Source organism: Anguilla rostrata, chromosome 14 (genome assembly GCF_018555375.3).
Source record: "Anguilla rostrata isolate EN2019 chromosome 14, ASM1855537v3, whole genome shotgun sequence".
Lineage (NCBI taxonomy): Eukaryota > Metazoa > Chordata > Actinopteri > Anguilliformes > Anguillidae > Anguilla > Anguilla rostrata.
Genome location: NC_057946.1, coordinates 5,028,104 through 5,046,121, shown reverse-complemented (window position 1 = coordinate 5,046,121; position 18,018 = coordinate 5,028,104). Strand labels below are relative to the sequence as shown.

General features: G+C 46.4%; 1 protein-coding gene across 4 annotated transcripts in view; it reads left to right on the top strand.

Moving 5' to 3' along the window:
* The window catches only part of LOC135239969 (collagen alpha-1(XI) chain-like), a 29,610-nt gene extending 12,870 nt beyond the window's left edge, over positions 1-16,740 (top strand). For 3 of the 4 annotated variants that reach the window (XM_064309009.1, XM_064309006.1, XM_064309010.1), the window contains 21 exons: positions 154-207; positions 414-467; positions 594-701; positions 852-905; positions 1,796-1,849; positions 3,168-3,221; positions 3,474-3,527; positions 3,749-3,802; positions 4,510-4,563; positions 4,966-5,019; positions 5,174-5,227; positions 6,445-6,498; positions 7,772-7,825; positions 8,361-8,378; positions 9,011-9,064; positions 9,574-9,636; positions 11,082-11,247; positions 12,415-12,524; positions 12,973-13,053; positions 13,462-13,644; positions 14,524-16,740. In XM_064309009.1, coding sequence (XP_064165079.1) covers positions 154-207; positions 414-467; positions 594-701; positions 852-905; positions 1,796-1,849; positions 3,168-3,221; positions 3,474-3,527; positions 3,749-3,802; positions 4,510-4,563; positions 4,966-5,019; positions 5,174-5,227; positions 6,445-6,498; positions 7,772-7,825; positions 8,361-8,378; positions 9,011-9,064; positions 9,574-9,636; positions 11,082-11,247; positions 12,415-12,524; positions 12,973-13,053; positions 13,462-13,644; positions 14,524-14,676 — 1,584 coding nt within the window. In that variant the 3' untranslated portion in view covers positions 14,677-16,740. The remainder of the gene's footprint in view (positions 1-153; positions 208-413; positions 468-593; positions 702-851; positions 906-1,795; positions 1,850-3,167; positions 3,222-3,473; positions 3,528-3,748; positions 3,803-4,509; positions 4,564-4,965; positions 5,020-5,173; positions 5,228-6,444; positions 6,499-7,771; positions 7,826-8,360; positions 8,379-9,010; positions 9,065-9,573; positions 9,637-11,081; positions 11,248-12,414; positions 12,525-12,972; positions 13,054-13,461; positions 13,645-14,523) is intronic. The other variant, XM_064309008.1, reaches the window with a different exon arrangement.
* The last annotated feature ends 1,278 nt before the right edge of the window (positions 16,741-18,018 follow it).

Sequence of the window (18,018 nt, the reverse complement as noted above, 5' to 3'; positions counted from 1 at the left end):
CCTGTGCTATGGTGTCAGCCAGGGGGATGCCACGCATTGGAGGTGGAAATTAGCATCACCCCTCAATTATGAAGCACTTTGAGGTGGTGAAAACCACAGTGCACGTGATCCATAACTATTATAATTTCTCATTTGTGTCCTGCTGTGTTTCAGGGGGAGGTGGGGCCCAATGGTCTGATTGGCCCCTCTGGAGACCCAGGGCCTCAGGTATTGGTTCCCTCCCGCAGACTGCTTGTCATTCATTTGCACAGTTACGGATACCCACCATTTTAAACGTGCAGTAATCCCAGCTGTGTTCATTTGCACTTTCCTCACATTCACGGTGCATTGGGTCATCTTCGTCTCAAGAGGCCGTTCTGTTGTGTGCCATGTTGATCACCGTCTCCTGGGCCGCCATTTTGTTTTTCTAACAGGGCGTGGCAGGTCAGGCGGGACTGAAAGGCGCCAGGGGAAACCCAGGTCCTCGGGTGAGTTTTTAACTGCTAACACCCCTGGCGTTTCCTGTCACACCTGTCAGACCCAGGATATGAATGCATGCCAAGATATGGTGAAATGTGAAGTTCAGTAACCCCCGTCGTTCTCTCTTGCTCCAGGGTGCCGTAGGAAAGCGGGGTCCGTGGGGACCCGTTGGCCCAAAGGGGCTGGAAGGACCGGAGGGGGGAAAGGGGCTGTCGGGGGAGAAAGGGGAGCCAGGAGAGGAGGTGAGGCCTGGGCTCACTCTGGGCCCCGGGCACGTCGCAGAAAGGCCCCAGTCAAAGCAGGGGGCCTGCTGAGTGGGGTGGGACCCGGGGAGGGTTTGTGAAGCCTGCTGAAGGTCACACGCATCCGCTCGTTCTGTTTGTTCTCCTCAGGGGCCGGAGGGTTTGCCAGGGATCAGAGGGCCGCCTGCCCTGCCCGGATTAGAGGTACGGTCCCCCCCCCCGGTCCCAACGGCGCCTTTTCTTTTAGAGGACAGGCGGGCGGGCGGGCGAGGTGCCCGCTGGAGAAAAATCACAGCCGTGTCATTTCATTTCTGCGCTCATTTGACTTAATTCCCGCCTGCCAGCGATTTAATCAGCTCCCCTCTGCGTGACACTCCTGTGCTGACTCCGCTTTGCCAGTCTCTGCCCGCTGCGATTGCCGTTACCCCCCCTTGCACAATAAAACACCGCACAGGCCCGCTCCCACAGCCCTCCTCCCGTAAGGGGATTGTGTTATGAGTCGATACTTTGCCACCGAGGCTGTTTAGGGCCGCTTAATTGTTTGACGGGGGGGGGGGCGGGGGGGGCTGTAGAGCAGAGCTCCTCATACCTGGTCCTGGAGAGCTGCAGGGTCCTGCTGGATTTGTGATTGGCCAATAAGCAGCAAACGGTTCTGGCCACAAGAAATAGGTGAGGTGAGTCAAATGTGTAATCAACCACTTCAGCTGGTTGATTGAATGCTGAGCAACAGAAAACCCAGTAGGCCAGGGATCGGCAACTCGCGGTCCCAGAGGGCTGAGAACTGCTGCTTTTCCACCCTCCCTTTGCCTGGGAGTCGGGTGTGAAGACAGTCTGGCCAATCAGTAGCACTAATTACCCGGGAGAAAAGAAAACCAGGGCTGGATTTGGATTCAGGGGCCAGTGTTGATGATCCCTGCAGTAGACCCCTGTGGCTTTCCAGGATCCCTGGAAGGGGTTGAGGATCACTGCGGTACACGGGTTCGGGAGGTGGCGAGTGATGGGGTGGGATTTGGTTGAGTTCTACCAGAGGCTTGTGGCCTCAGTGTGCTCCGGTGCATTGAATCTGTGTGTCGTGTCTTCCCCTCAACCCGTAGGGGTCACCAGGTGAAGCAGGCGCTCGGGGGGCACCAGGACCACCAGGATCCCAGGTCAGCGTGTAGCAATTCATCTCTCGTTGCCATGGAAACTGCTTTTTAAGAACAGCTGGTTGAGAAAAAATTGGCATTGTTGAGGAGTTGTGGACTGGTCGTACTGCTCTCTCTGCTTCTTAACTACAGAAGGTTCCTGATGCTGACAGGAGGTTCTGGGTGTTATATTAGAGTTGTCACTTCCCCTAACGAACTTTCAGAAGATGCATCAAATTGGAATTATTCAGCTTCAACAGTTGAGGGGAAGGACTTTCAATATTAGGAACACAGTGTTGATTATCTTGTCCAGGGGTCCTCAGTCTTATCCAGAAAGGGCCTGTGTGGGTGCAGGCTTTTGTTCCAACCAAGCAGTTACAAACTTGATTCTACCAGTCAAGATCCTTTGCAAAGACTCTAGTGGTTGATTAGTAGAATCAGGTGTGTAACTGCTTGATTGGAACAAAAGCCTGCACCCACACCGGCCCTTTCTGGATAAGATTGAGGGGACCCCTGATCTAGTGCATCAGTGCACCCCAAGTTTGGGTCGTGGGAGACATCTATTGGGTTGTGAAATCATCAGCATTCCCACGGTGCTCTCGCCACAAGTCATTTATTTTCAGTGGAGAGAGAGAGAGGCGGCCCACGTAACTCCTACTGCACTCTGCCAAACTTCAATAATTGTCCTTGATGCTTTCTGCTTGGCTTGCAAGTTCTTGTTTAGGCCAGCAGTGCACAAACTATAGGTCGGCCAGCCAAACTTAGATTCTCCCCCCGACCTATTTGATCGTGATATTTTGTGAGGCTCTACAGCAACATCACAATGCAATTACGCCTTACTATGGAAAAAGGTGTTAGTATGCATTAATGTTATTTATATTCATACAGCTGAATGCTTAATAGAAAAAAAAAAGCGAAAAGCATGGATTGATATATTTTGGTCGTTGCTGAAAGTCTGTGCACCCCTGATTTGGTGGACCTATTGAATATGCGGTTGCAGGTTCATATCCCAGGACTGATGCTGGTGTTTCCTAATAGATCAAAGTGCTTTAACCCAACAGTCCTCAGTATATATTCAGCAGTATATCAAGCGGAGAGAGGAATTTACTGTGGAATACTAATATCAACTTCAACCGTACTTTTTGGCTGGACCGCAACAGCGGGGCCGGCCCCTACAAACGCGAATGTCTGTGACTGAGTGAGTGATGAAATTACACCATTGGTCGGCCCAGTTATGAAGTTACACCATTGTGACCTGTTCTTGTTTCTGCTAATTGAGCAAAGGGTCATAGCTGTGCTTTACTGACTCGTGACATCACATGTTTTTATTGGCTGTTCTCAGGGTCCCATTGGCGGTCCAGGGCCCGCAGGAAGACAGGGACCAAAGGGAGAAAAGGTAAAAAATGAAAATCTTTCATTAGACTTAATCATTTTAATTATGTTCCTCAGAGTTTTCACCCATCTTTTCTGAAACGTGCCATTGCAGATTTATGCCAGATGTCAAACGACAGACCACTTGCATTTAGTCGTTAGTCAAAGTTAAGGGCACCTATTGATTTGAACCCAGGCTGTCAGTCTGAATAATTAGCACATAGATTGAAAAGGCATCTTTGGGGACTCGGGCAGATCTAACCAGCATGCTTTTCAGGGGGAAGATGGAAAAATTGGTCGCCAGGGAAAAACGGGTCACGTTGGACGGAGGGTAAGATGTGTCTTCGTTTCTGTTTATTTCATTTTTAAAAACGTTTTACCTCTTTAAGGTCTCTCAGCTTAAGGGCTTTTCTAACCACCAGCGTTTATCGACTTCTCATTTTTCTATGTTTGGCTTTTATATGCTTACAATTACGCAGCCCGGGCTACTGTGAACCGCATTGGTGTGCGTTTGTTTATCATTCGGTTTGTATTGATTCCGTTTTCCTCCAGGCCAAATCGGGGAAGGCAGGAATGAGGGGCACGCGAGGACCCAGAGGAGAAAAGGTCAGGTTTTCGAGGGGGACGCGCTGAGATTACCCGAGCGTGTCCCGTCCACAGTGCAATACATTCTGGAACATTTTCTTGGTGCAGTTTAACCCATCCATTTTAAATCAACATGAAATGTATCAGTTTTTGGATTAAAGGCCATCTTCTTTTATGTGTTCACCCAACAATGAAATACAACTGAGAGAAATTCCATGTGTTCACAAGGACAGCTTTGTGTGAGGGCATTGTGTTTGCCTCACAGCTGAGCTTAAGCTCGGTGTGCAAATTCACTATTGAAACATACTGTATTTATATATTATTTAAAGAATTCATAAGGAAAACATTCTTGTATAAAATGGTGCCCAAGCCCATCAAGGCCAGCAATACCAAGTGAGAGAGACACCCACCACTACACCACATACATTTGTCTACATTATTGGTGCTGTCAGTTAAACCTTAGTTCAGCCTTTCTTTTCTGAGCGTGGTACGTTTGTTTTTGTTCTCTCTTTGTTCTCTTCACATCCCAAAGTCTAATCTCAATTTGGTTGAGCATTTAAACACTTTCAGAAATATCAGTGCAGAGGAAGTAAACATGAGATTTGTAAATCATTTTTTCCTCTCCTCATTTATATTTCTTTCTTTGATGATGCCTGAGGGCATTAGTTATCATGTGGAAGTTGTTTGTCTCTTGTTTTTGCTTTTATATTATTTTATTGGTTTTCCAGGGAGCGAGAGGAGAGCCCGGAGTGATGGGACCCCCAGGGAGGCAGGGACCTTTCGTAAGTCTCGCCCCGCCTCTGTGCCATGCAGGGGGACCTTCTACAGTCAGTGGGGTAGACCCTCATGGCCATTAGATCATGGAAATATATGAAATACATTGGAACGTGCATGAAAACCAGAAACAATAAGAACAGTTTCCCAGCCTACTATAGCAGCCCTTTTACAAAGCTATGGCTGATGCAACTTTGCAGTATGTATTACACATTAATTTTCCATGTTGGAGAGGAGCCTATCGATTATATGATGGGAATATGCTGACACTGATAATTTCTCTCTCTTTGTCTCTCTCTCTCACACTTACTTTCTTACTGTCTTTGACTCTCTCTCTCTCTCTCTCTCTCCACCCCCCCCTCTCTCTCTCTCTCCCTCCCTCTCTCTCTCTCTCTCTCTCTCTCTCTCAGGGTATCCCCGGCTTACGAGGGGAAAATGGGGGTCCTGGTCTGAAAGGGGCGGAGGTATGACTGTCCGATGGGTTAAACCAATAGCAACAGCAGCATATACATAATATGGTTCCTGTTTTAGGAGTTTTTATTGCAGCTTTAATCGGCGATCGCGGCATCGTTCCTGTCAGGTTGTGTCTCTTTCAGAAAGTTGCTCTGTCTCAAACAGGGGGAGAAAGGGACCATGGGCCCACCGGGGCCTCCTGGAGGAGACGGACTGAAGGTACACCTGGAGCTCGGAATAGCTAATGCAACATCTATGACAGGCTGAGTCTAGTGCGCTGTGACTCCTCAGTGCCAAAGTGTACTGATCTACTATTCCCAGACAGGGGAGTGATGGGCTGATGGAGAGAGAGAGAGAGAGTGACAGTTGTGACCCCTAGTGATAATTAATTATGTAAAATTGTGAATTTATTCATTTTCTATTTACAGTTTTTGGTTATTTGGTTATGTAAATTATTTTGTGACACGTATTTCAGTTTTTGTTTAATGTAATGTTCTTATGTAAAGGTTTGCCAATACAGAATTTTTGAATCGAATCGTATTTGATTGAATTCAGAGAGGGATGGAAGTGATGGAAGACACAGAAGGGAAGTGAGAGGAGAGAGTGAGAGGGAGGCTGTAACCGAGAGTGACAGAGCGAGACAGGGTGTGGAGATAGATTGGGGTGTGGGAAGAGAGAGGAGAGATGGAGGGAGAGAGCGAGAAGAGTGTTATTATGGCCCTGACAGACTGAGTGACAGTGAGTGACGCCCTCCCACACAAAACACCTTAAAACTCTCAGCTGTGAAATATGACCTTGCTCTTCAGCTTAATGGCCGTTAATAGCACAGCTGTGGCGGTGTGGTGTAATGGCTGGGGAACAGGGCCCGTGAAGCCAAAGGCTGCGGGCCTGAGTGCTGCCGTGGTGCCCGTGAGCGCGCGGTACTTAACCTGGTTTGCCGCAGCGTGATATCCAGCCGTAGAAATGGGCTGCGTGTACGAAAAAATAAGATAAGATTCCGGCTTGGTCAGACGTTCCTACGAACGCAGTTGGCAGCGTTCGCGAGTGGGGAAGCCGGTGAGGGTATGATCGAGTCCTGATCGTTGTGTTAGCGACTCCTACTGGTTGGTCGGGGAGCCTGTTCAGCTGGGAGGGGGATCTGGGGGGGAGATAGCGTGAACCTCCATGCGCGTTACGCTCTCCCAGTGAAACTCCTCGCTGTCAGGTGAAAAGAAGCGGCTGGCGACTCCACATGTATCGGATGGGGAATGTGGTAGTCTACACCCTCCCCAGACCGACAGAGGATAGCGCATCGACCAGCACTGTGTGATACACACAGGGAATTGGCATAACGACTAAATTGGGGAGAAAATGGCGCACAAAAAAAATAAGATGCCCCTTCTGCTTGTGCGAGGTGATGACTGTGTTTGGTGGCTGACGGTTTGTGCTCATTTCAGGGCACCCAGGGTTCTCTGGGGGAATCGGGCCCACCGGGACAGAAGGGAGACCAGGTAACACAGCACTCCTTCAACAGCTGTATACAGTTATATGTCTCAAAGGTCTCTGTCTCTCTCACTTGGCTCTAACTGTCTACCTTTATTTTTGTGCCAAAACGGTTTTGGAAACAGGCTGTCACACGGTGCTGGACATTTACCTGGAAATAGAAAATAGAAAAAAAAAACTATAAATGAAGCAATTTTGGGAAAAATTCCCCAACCCCTTTATAAAGACAGTCGAGCATTTAAAGCCGTCCATAAACACAAAAGAAATATTGGAGAAATCGGGCCTGAACTTTCATGGGTGACTGTGATGAACAGCTCTATTCGCCGTTTGCGAGACCAGTGCTTATGAGCGATGTGAAGGCTATGATTAAGCAGTCAGTTCCACCGCCAGATGTATTCCCAGAATGCAATATACGGTCCCGTCCATACAGCGCTACCGTTTCAGAGCTTGGCTCGTATATTTACTCTGTCAAAATGGCGAGACGGAGGCTTCGGTGAACCGAACGCGTGGACCGCACGTGCTCCTCCGCGGTGCTAGGTGCTAATCGAAACGGCGGCGCGGTCTGGAAAACTTATCGTAACCTCGGGTTGGCTGCGTAGCCTCGCTCAGAATTCTGGGATTGAACTTCACGGTCGGTGACGCGTTTCAAAGGCCACCGTGGCGGGGGGGGGGTGCCGTATCGAAATGCCACGGTCTCATGCTTCCCCGGCGACCCCGTTAAATCCTGGGAGAGAGGCCGCGTGTGGGCTCTGCAGAACGAACGCGAAGGGAGGGGGGGGGGGTGGCCTTCGCTGTGTGAGGAACAGGCGAAACACAGAACTGGGGGGGGGCACGTCGACCTGCGGCACTGCGCTAAGGCGTGCCCCCACGTTGTGGTACGGAATCCTGATGGTGCCAATGCGGCACAGGGCACGGGGCACTGGGCACCGTTCGCTTGCAGTGTTGCCCAGGAACGAGGGTGTTAGTCAGTGAGTGGCTACGTAGCACTGGCCCTGGAACATTACAGAAGCAGCAGCTGGCTGCGTGCTCCCCGGAGGAGAGTGTGTGCTGCTCCCCCATGCCCTCCACCCCCCACACACCTCCCCCCCCGCCCCCCCATTGCCCTCGAATCAACACAGGACGTTGTGGCAAAGAGATGCTCTTGTAAGTACAATGGGGCACTCCAGATAGAGTGAAAGAGGATAAGTATGTTTGAAAACCAGGAGGTGAGGCTAATTGGCGGTGGCTCTCAGGACAGAGCTGAGTGCAGTGCAGCTCTTACTGTTGTTTGTCTTTCCACAGGGACACATCGGTCCCATCGGGACGCGTGGGGACCCTGGAATGCCCGGACTACCTGTAAGTCCCCCCCCCCTCCCCCTCCCCATCTCAGGCCGCCTCCTGCTCTTTCAGCTGCTTCCTCCTCCTCCTCCTCCTCCTCCCTCCCGGTGATATCCTCCTTTAAGCGCCCTGTGAAATGGCTATTGATTTTCTCCGAGGACGGAGCCATTTATCAGGGCCCGTTACCCGGGGAAACGCATTAGGTCACCAGCCCGGAGTCAGCGCCTTGGCAGTAATCCACCGGACTCTCCAGTGGACTTGAGTAACTGACCTCAGGAGAGCTGTTTTAACCCCTCTTTTTCCTTTTCCACCAGACCATGGCGTACATTCTTTTTTTCTTTTCTTTTTATTTTTTAAAGCGAGGGGAGAGTGGACGAGGGATAGTGCGACCTCGAGGCAGGGAAAGGAAATGAGGTCGCTGTAGATCTGTATGTGATGTGACAGCTGAATCCAGGAGCAGCCTATAAGGCGCTGAGCTGGGCTGAATATGAGATTTGGTGGGGGGTAGAAACAGAATACAGCTCTGAATCCTGTCTTGTTTTTCTTCCCACAGGGATTGTTTGGAGAAAAGGTACGTTAAAAGCGCATCCGCTGTTTCAGGGTAGGATTTGTTTATCTGGGGCAAAGCAATCCGTAGGCTGTAAAGCTGGTACACTGCGATTTTTGTGTAGTCGCATCTACATATTGAGGCAAACATAGTGACATTGTTCCATCAGTAGTATGAGAATGGATATTACATTAATGTGCCAGCCTGTGGCCACTGGCAGTACCCTATATCAACATGAGCCACTGAGAGGCCATTGGCACCAAGCATACTTACTAAAGTTCACTTCCTGTATTCTTTTTGCCTCAGTGCATTTTGGGAGTTGGAGTAGCTCTGGGGAACTGCCATCAATTGTAAAGCGCTTTGGATAAAAGCGCTATATAAATGCAGTCCATTTACCATTTAACTGCAGTGCAGTGTATGGTTACACGAACCAGGGCAAAAGCACAAGATCAATTGAAATAAGGTCTCGGCGTGTGGAGTAGCTAGCGTCAGTTGGACCACATGCCTTTTAGTGGAAGTGCATTTGCAGGCTGAACGCTGGTTGCGTGAATGCCTGGTTTCCTCGGCCTGTCCAAAAGGCATCAGATGAAATTGCATTTTGTGGAATGGGGGGCCTTTCATGCTTAATGCTTCCTTTTTAAAATGTCATTTCACAGGGACTGAAAGGGTTTGAAGGACTGCCAGGACCAGCTGGGCCGATGGGGCTGCCTGTTAGTATCTGTGATAAGCCCATTCACACACGCCGTGACATCACAAAGGACCCAGCTGTGGTCCATCTGTAGGCAAAGATACTATATTAGAATTTAATACGACGGTGTACACACATTTTACCTTGTATATTCTTTCCATGTAGTCCTGAACTAAAAAAAGTATGTTGTTGGAATTCCTTAGGCACACTAGGCTGCATAGCAACTAGACCTTAGCCAAAAATAGGAGGAAATACAGACAATTTTCCCTCCTGAATTTTTGGAGTGTGTTTCTTTTGTTCTACCAAAGAAGTTTCAAAATCTACAGTACAATAGTCTGTAAACTGCATTATGTTTACAGGCTGTCATTGTAAACCACTATATGTTCAATGATAAAATGGCCTTTTTAAATACTGTATAATTCTTTACCTCCCTGGTCTATTATTGCTGCTGGAGATATGGATGATGTTCATCACTGACACGTTGCATGACCGTTTTTGTTTGAATTTTTTTTTTCGTCTGCCATGTTTCAGGGGCCACCTGGTCCCCCAGGTCCACCGGGGCCCGCAGTGAACCTCACACTGACAAAGCTAAAGGTAAGTTACCCCCGTTCAGAAAACTGTCACATAATTTACCAGACTGCATTGGCGCACTGTTCAATTACACAAGACCAGGTCAAACCTAGTATATGGCTGGACCTAACACACGTGATGCGGCCGACCAATGGTGTAACTTCATCACTCAGTCACTCACTCAGTCACAGACATTTGCGTTGGTAGGGCTGGCCCCGCTGTTACAGTCCAGCCAAAAATGGTGTTTTTTTTTTAGTTCAGACTTCTTCCACACTAAAGAGTGATTCGATGAAGTCATTTTTAGTTAATGATGTCCTCCACACCACCCTTGCTGTCAGCTTATGACTTTTAATGTCTCCTACACGTTCCCTTAAGCTTTCCCTGGAAAAAAACACATCAGAAAACATGTATTATGGCGGGTGTTTGGTGCCCCAATAAACATACTTTTTAACGCTGATTCTCAATTTTTTATTTTTTTTTGCTATTACAACAAAGCATTTTATAAACCGCTTTATGTGCCAAAAGGAAGAAATCGTAATCTGGACCTCAACGTGATTTATGGGCTTTTTGTTATTAACTGGCCAGTGTTGAGTGCATACTGTACACTGTTGCTAATTCATCTAGCGAGCAGCTACACATTCTAGCTATGTGTTTGTTTATGCATGACTTTGCTTGCTCCATAGCACGCTGGGTATTAGTTACATTTATTTCTCTTCACATTGATAGTAGGTCATTGCCTGCTCCAAGTCCCGAAAGCAAAACTACCCATAATTTTTCATTTTTGACACTTTAAGCCGAGAGCACTGTAGTGTTTTCAGTTAAAACAGTTACCGGCTTAATTAAAAACAGAAGAGATGATTATGTAAGCTAAATGTGAATGGATGGATGTGCCATACATTATTGGGAAAAGCTGGCAGTTTTGGATTGGTTCCCCTCTGGGCCAGGTTCAGTATTCCAGGTCCTTGGAGACCAGCAGAGTATAGTCACATTCATGCATGCAGCATGCTGTCTCTGTCCTACCATGGCATTCTCCTACCGATTTCTATTCAGTAACTGTAAATCCTGTCCTTAAATCTATTTGGAATACATAGTGGAGTTCATGTAAATAAGCGAATTGTCATTTTTTATTGCTGTACTTTTATATCGTTATACTTTTGGGTGACCGTAAGCACGAAGGATTATTATTATTATTATTATTATTATTATTATTATTATTATTATTATAATAATAATTTTGAGCAGTTATGCAGTGCAAAAGCGCTTCCCAGGCACCTTCAAACAGAGTGGAAAAATGAATTAAAGCGGAACATGTCCCTAGTAAAAAAAGGCACAGAGGGCCCGATTTGGCCCTGGGGCCACAGTTTTTATAGTTAATAAAAGCTTTTATAAGTTCTTGAGGCCCCTGCTCTGAAGGAAATGTAGATGCACTGTGCAGACTCCCTCCCTGTGTGTGTCCCCCCCTCTCCCAGGAGCTGACGTACGCATCGGACCGGCCCGATTACCCGCTGATCCAGTCGCTGCTCGACTCGCTGCAGCGGGACCTGCGGCTGCTCGTGGACCCGCCCGACGGCACCAAGGAGCACCCGGCCGCCACCTGCCTGGAGCTGTGGCTGTGCCGGCCCGACTTCCCCAGCGGTCAGAACCCCGCGGGCGTGCCCGTGTCCGTCCACCCTCACGGTCACGCTCCAGAGCCTTATCCGCGCGTCGCTGGGTCTGGAGCTCAGCCGAGCCCGCGACCCAGTACATCACTGGCTCCCAGCTTATGGGTTCCCGTGACCCACTTAACAAGTGAAATCATTTACATTTATATTGCATTTAGGCGTTTAGTAGATACTTTTCATCCAGAGCAACTGACAGTTTTTTTATTTTTTTTTTTAACACATTGTCCCATTTGCGCAGCTTAATAAGATGCCGCAGCAGCTGCAGAGGACGTTTCACTGTGACCCATCCCTGTGTTAACATCTCGTCTGACTTGTTCACAAATGAAGTTAAAATACAAATGTGTGTCTAAACAACTGAAGCGAGTTCACTGTTTAATATCATTGGTTTAGTAGTGGAAGGTGTATTATAGACATGAAATGTTGTCATGTTGCTACAGAAGTAAACTTTCAGCTTACATTTACCTCTGCAGAGCAGTAGTTCCCAGTTGGGTTGATGCCTGATATCAGGACAAGCCTTGACCCAAGCAAAGGTGCTCACCCACTATTTGGGAAGCACTGCTCTACAGGGTGTGGTGGGGAGGGACCACGGGGGTCACAAACCCAGGCCCGGGGCTTCCCAGTGTAGGATGCACACAGTGCTTCCCTTCCAACCACGGTTGCAGTTCCAGTTCCAGTTCCAGTTTAGCAAGCTTTGATTGTTCGGAATTGGACACTGAGGGTGATTTACGGTTTACTGAGGATTGAAGGCCGCAACTGGATGGTAATGTTACGAGGAACAAATGTCCCATATTAATTTAAGGGCTTTGTAATCAGTCATGACAGTTTTCAGATAAGTAATGCGTTCATTTCTGTAATGTGCCTCCTGGACCCAGGGCACCTCATTTTTTTAGACAGAGGTTATATTTCATTTTTAATTGATGAATTGATGGACTGACGGGTGAAATCTCAGCAAAGGCTGCATCTGGAGCCATGAAAGATGTTTTACGCCCCATTTGAAGAAAAAAAAAATGTTCCATCATCACACTGCACTGTAATTTGCTGTGCAATACGTCACAATTTTGTGCGCACAAACATTCCGTTTAAATTATGATGTCATACACGGGTTCTGTACACCTGACCAGAGCGGTCTTGTCTTTTCCAGGGATGTATTACATCGACCCAAACCTCGGCAGCCCAGCGGACGCTCTCCTGGTGCACTGTAACTTCACCACAGCCGGGGGGCAGACCTGCGTGTCCCCCAGGAACGAACAGGTACAGGTGCAGGCACCTCAAGGTCGCACAGGGCCAGTTCACTGAGAAACTGGCATTCAAGTTTACATAACATGAATCACTTCAGAGCTGACCCGTTACGTCCGTTATGCTATTTCCGGATTTAAGGCACCCCTAGTATTGAAGTGCCTACTCATTCCCAGAAAATTCCCCGTTTGGAGTTAATGCTAATCTGAGAGTCTGAAGCTGAACGCGCAGCGTTAAAGCACACGCTAACGAACCGCCGTCTCAAAGGCGTGACATCAGAGTGCCGTGGCGTGTCCAGATTTGCATACATTTTTTTTTTTTTTTTAAACATGCCGTTCTGTAATTTTCTTTTGCTCTTGTCTTACCCCACCGTAAGGGAGGCAGGGGGTGTATTTGCATTTACAAATAGCCTCGCATTACCGATACCCGGCTTCTCGAGTGTGATAATCCTGTCTGCCTGCAGGTGCCCATTAAAGCGTGGCTGAAGGACTCTGGAGCTGAAAGCTCTTTCCATTGGCTGAGCACGCTGGAGAGGGGCTTCCAGGTGGGCTCTCCAAACCTCTAGAGCTGCGTTCAGAATAAGAAACTGCTTTACAAAGCTGAGATGGGTGTATCGAATATGTGGCTGTAGATTTCTGTGTTCGTGGCTTCTGATAGGGCGATTGTGTACATTTTCAGGCTTATTCTTAAATGTGTTATTTGCTGCTTTCGGATATATACCCTTGCATGCCCCTTAAACAGGAGAAAACATATTTTCACAAAATGTTCCAAAGCCTTAAGAGAGCTTAGTGTTCAAGTTGAAACCATAACAAAAATGGTCTGCTTCTTGCAATGCCCCCTGGGATTTAGAATCCTCAGAAGATGTCCTCTCTGTGATCTGCCTCAGAAAAAAAGCCTTTTTATTTCCCCTGTCCTTTCCTGACCTGTCCTGACCCGTCCCGTCCCGTCCCAGTTTGAGTACCCAGGCGCCAGTGTGGTCCAGATGAGGTTCCTCCGGCTGAACAGCCGTTCGGCCACGCAGAGAGTGACGTTCTCCTGTCGCCATGGGAGCAGGCTGGGACCGAGGGAGAGAGACGTCAAATTCCTGGCCAACACTCGGAGGCAGAGTTTCTTGGGCACGCTGAGAGACTGCGTGGTGCGTATTTTCCTACCGTCGTTTTTCATTTAATGACTTTGAATTTTAAAATCAGTTTATTCATACATATTTATTGGATTTGTTTCCGCCAAATAGAACCCAGAAACCATAGAGGGCAGAGGTTTTGTGTTACGGAGATGAAACCTATCACGCTATCCGGTTAATTTGAGAATAAATACTGCAAATACTTCTGAATTCAACCACACAACAAGATAATAGGGCGTCTTAATGTGATTGGTGGTTATATCTTATAAAAAAGGAAGATGCCCAATGCGCTTCAAGCCGGCTAAATAAAGGAGGACTAATTAGGTGCTCAACAGCCAGGACGGTCAAACTATAGAGAAAAACTCCATCTCCCCTGATTCATTAAACAGTGTCTTGCCCCAAGCTCAGTGTGCTTCAGCATTCCTTATTTCAGGCTAGTCCCTGAGAAGTTGTCCAGATGAGTCCTTCTCTATAGATTATTATTATTATTATTATTATTATTATTATTATTATTATTATTAATAATAATAATAATAATAATAATAATAATAGTAATAAGTTACAATAGTTAATACTAATAATAATTTTATGTATGTATTTATTTATCAGGGACAATAAATAGTCAAATTGATGTGTTGTACACAAAATGGCCAAAAGGCTGCTTTTCATTGGTTGTCCCAATGAAAGGTCTTCATTGGATATGAGTAATTAAAGCTACTGGCTTTGCATTGGATATTACTGAAAGTCACTTGAGCAGATCAATTGTCTCACTAAGCAGCAGCGTTGTGGAGAATAACAGTGTCTCGGTGTGCAAGCTGGGTAATTAAGCAGCTTTTCAGCCCGGACCCGGGTCGATGATACGTTTGTGGCTGTTGTTCCTTGTTGATGGCACAGCAGCCCGTGGAAGAAGGGGATTCTGGGCCGCAGCAGTCCACATTTCAGTTCGATGAGCCGGACCTGCTCCCGATCCGGGACCTGGCGGTGTTTGGCAGCAGCGACCTCACGCAGGAGTTCGGCTTCACCATCGGGCCGGTGTGCTTCAGCTAAGGAGGGGTCCCCCCTTCCCAACACCCCGTCAACATCACCACCACCCCCCAATGCCCTCACTCCCCCACCACACACACCTCTCCTTACAAGTGGGGCCCACATGCCACTGCAAACTGGACCAGGAGAAGCCAGAAGAATGAGGACAAAGGGAATCTCTACTCCTCTGTCCCACAATTCCTTGTTTTCCGCTGATCACCAGAGAGAGGTAGCTGCACTAGCAGGACCATGCTCTCCCGCGTTTCTCATGGTTTACAGAGGCAGACCGGCGCTCCACGTTTTACTCGTATTTAAGACTCCCTGTGAGAGTGGCAACATCTCCAGAAATGGGTTCTCCAGAAGGACTACCTTGTTTTTTTCCTGTTTGAATTTCCTGTTTGTGTTTACAGAGACATTTATATTGAAACATTTTGTTAATTTATATATTTTATGTTTTTCGGTTTGTTTTCATATATAATGGTACTTTTTTATTGTTAATCCAGGTTTTTTTTTTTAAATAGCAGTGGTATAAATACTGTACAGTCATTTTATTTGATTTTTCTTACTCGATCAGCTCGCTCAAGTGTTCGAGGCCCTGAGAGCTGTTGCTAATAGTATGGCAGGCTTATCTTGCACAACTTCAACAATGTGTTCCTGTGCAGAACACAGCTAATATTCTCTCAGATGGGCTCACAAAGCACTACTACTACCTCCCTTAAGGGTTGTTGGTTAGTTGAATCTCTCAGTAAACTGACTTAAAATTTTAAAATCTCATGTGTAACAAACTGGTGCCCGACCTGCTTTTTTTTCCCAGTTCACTTTAAACGGTAAGTGTGGTGGATTAACCTTTACCCTGATGCTAAAATGAGAATGAGCGCCCGGCCTCATACTGAAATATGCGTTCTGGCAGCTGATTCCCGACCTGATAGGAACCCAATTCGTGTTGCTGACATTCGCAGGAGCGGAGAGGAATTTTTTATGTTCCCCTCTTTCCAGCGACAGTTGATATGGGAATATATGAATTTGAAAAGCGACCGGAGGATGTGCAAGTCCATACGCAGCACATTCCGAATTCCCAGCAAGCGGCTTCGCAAGGGCATCCAGACTTAGGGAGGCTGTCGCAAGAGAGAACAAACGCAAACATCTATCTTGAGAATAAACTCCTTGGGATGGTCACGTTACTGATAAAGCTGTCTGCTCAACCTTTCGTAAAAGGCGCATTAAATTGGTGCTGTGTAGCACTCGAAGACTGTGGGCGGACGATGGAGATCTCAGGTTAAACAAATGCACATTAAAAATTAATAAATGACATCAGCTGTGTACAACAATAACACAATTTGCAACGATATTAAACGTGTTACACTTCAGCAAAGACAGGGCTTGAATCTTTTGTGTTTGTACTGCAGGGTATTGCGTATTTTCAAATATGTTGACATGTTTCTCCTTTGTGAACTGACCAACAATGCCCTTACTGTAGACTTCAGGGAGTCATGAAGCAAGTACCTACAGTGCCATCTTCAGCCTCCTGTCCATCACGGCTAACCAAAGAGACACATCTCGGCGTCTCCTGCTAAAATTGCTGTAGTCAGTGCAGTCGTGTACTGAACATGAATACCTGTACCTTGCAAAATAATGCTCTTAAATGCTACAGGTGATGTGCAGGTAATTTTGCTTTTGCTTGTTGAATATGTGTTCAGTGCTCTCTTTTGCCTACAGTGCTGTTTATGTAACGTACATGAATAAGATCAGTAACTATTCCACAGTCATTTTTTACCAGTCGTGTGCCCAAGGTTAGCCTTTTGGTACATTGTTGCATAGCTTCAGTGAACTTTCACATCAAGCCCCAGTACACACTATGGGAACATATCAATTTTAAATATGGTTGACTTAGCTGGCTGAGACTAATCCATTGGTGCTATACCTGATACAGCAAATGTTTTTTTCCCAGTCATTGTTTTTGTATTATTAGCGTACTTGTTGCAATATTTTTTTATTAAATGATATGCTGGTCATTTGTTTTAGTTTTATGAGTGGTTCACCCTTGAAATCACAGCAGTGTATCAGATCAATAAACAATTACTTTATTCAGTTGGTTTGTTTTCATGTTGGATATCTCCCGATACTTTGTACTTTGTGACAGAATGAACATGCTTAGAATCCCAAACTAGCCAATGAGCACACAATTAAGACCAGATTCTTTACATCTCCAAGACTTGCATTCTTTGCACAAGTAAATCAGTACATACAATAAAGTTCATAGATAATGAGGATTATTTACCGTTAGGTTGATTTTGAAATGTACTATTTACAACTTGTTTAAGATTTCTGCTCTATTGTCCCACATAATTTGGCAATTCGATTTAAAGTTAGCTGTTCCCAGAACTGCTGTAATTGAGCCACTGTGGTTAAAATAATGCGAATGAGAATAAATTATCAGAATGAAAAAAGTCAACACTTAGCCTGTGTAGGGTGACCCTTACATAGTCAACAATCAAAAATCCAGCTAGCTTTCCTCTGGGGAAAGTTAATGAAAGTGTTAAACATTAAATCAGCAGTGTCCTCTGGGATTGTGATCCAAAACTCTCTGAAGAAAAAAGATGTGGAAATGTATCATTTTGTCATCCTGACATGATATACTTTCCACAAGTATCTTCTCTGGTATCTTGCAACACAGGAGATTAATTTCCAGCAAACTACAGTACCAAATACTGACACTTCTGCAACACGCAAACAGATTGCATCATCAACTGGTAAAATTAAAAGATATAGGCTACCTAGATAAACAAATTAAACTCAAGCTGAAGTAAAGCAGGCAATATTAAATTAGTGTCGCTTGTTGTAATTCAGGTCCAGAAAAGGCAAGTCTCACTATCCTTACATGGAAAACAGTAGCCTAAGCCAGTGTATCTCGACCCTGGTCCTGGGGACCCACTGCCCTGCATGTTTTAGATGTTTCCCTGCTCACACACACCTGATTCAAATGAATGGGTCGTCATCAAGCTCTGCAGAAGCCTGATAACGACCCATTCATTTGAATCAGGTGTGTTGGAGCAGGGAGACATCTAAAACATGCAGGGCAGTGGGTCCCCAGGACCAGGGTTGAGAAACACTGGCCTAAGCAGAATAACCATAGTTCTGGGCATTTTGCACCATCATAACGTTTATCAACCAAAACCGGCAATTATGAAAACATAAACTCCAGGATTAAAAGGGCTACTGTGTCAGACAGATATAATACAATAAACTATGAACACCCCGTGAACAATCCCTTTTGCAGAAGATTACAGTTGTGAATCTGTTGTAATACCACCTCCTAAACGCCAGTCTTAAACGTGGGAAACGAAGGGTTAATCCGGAATGATGACG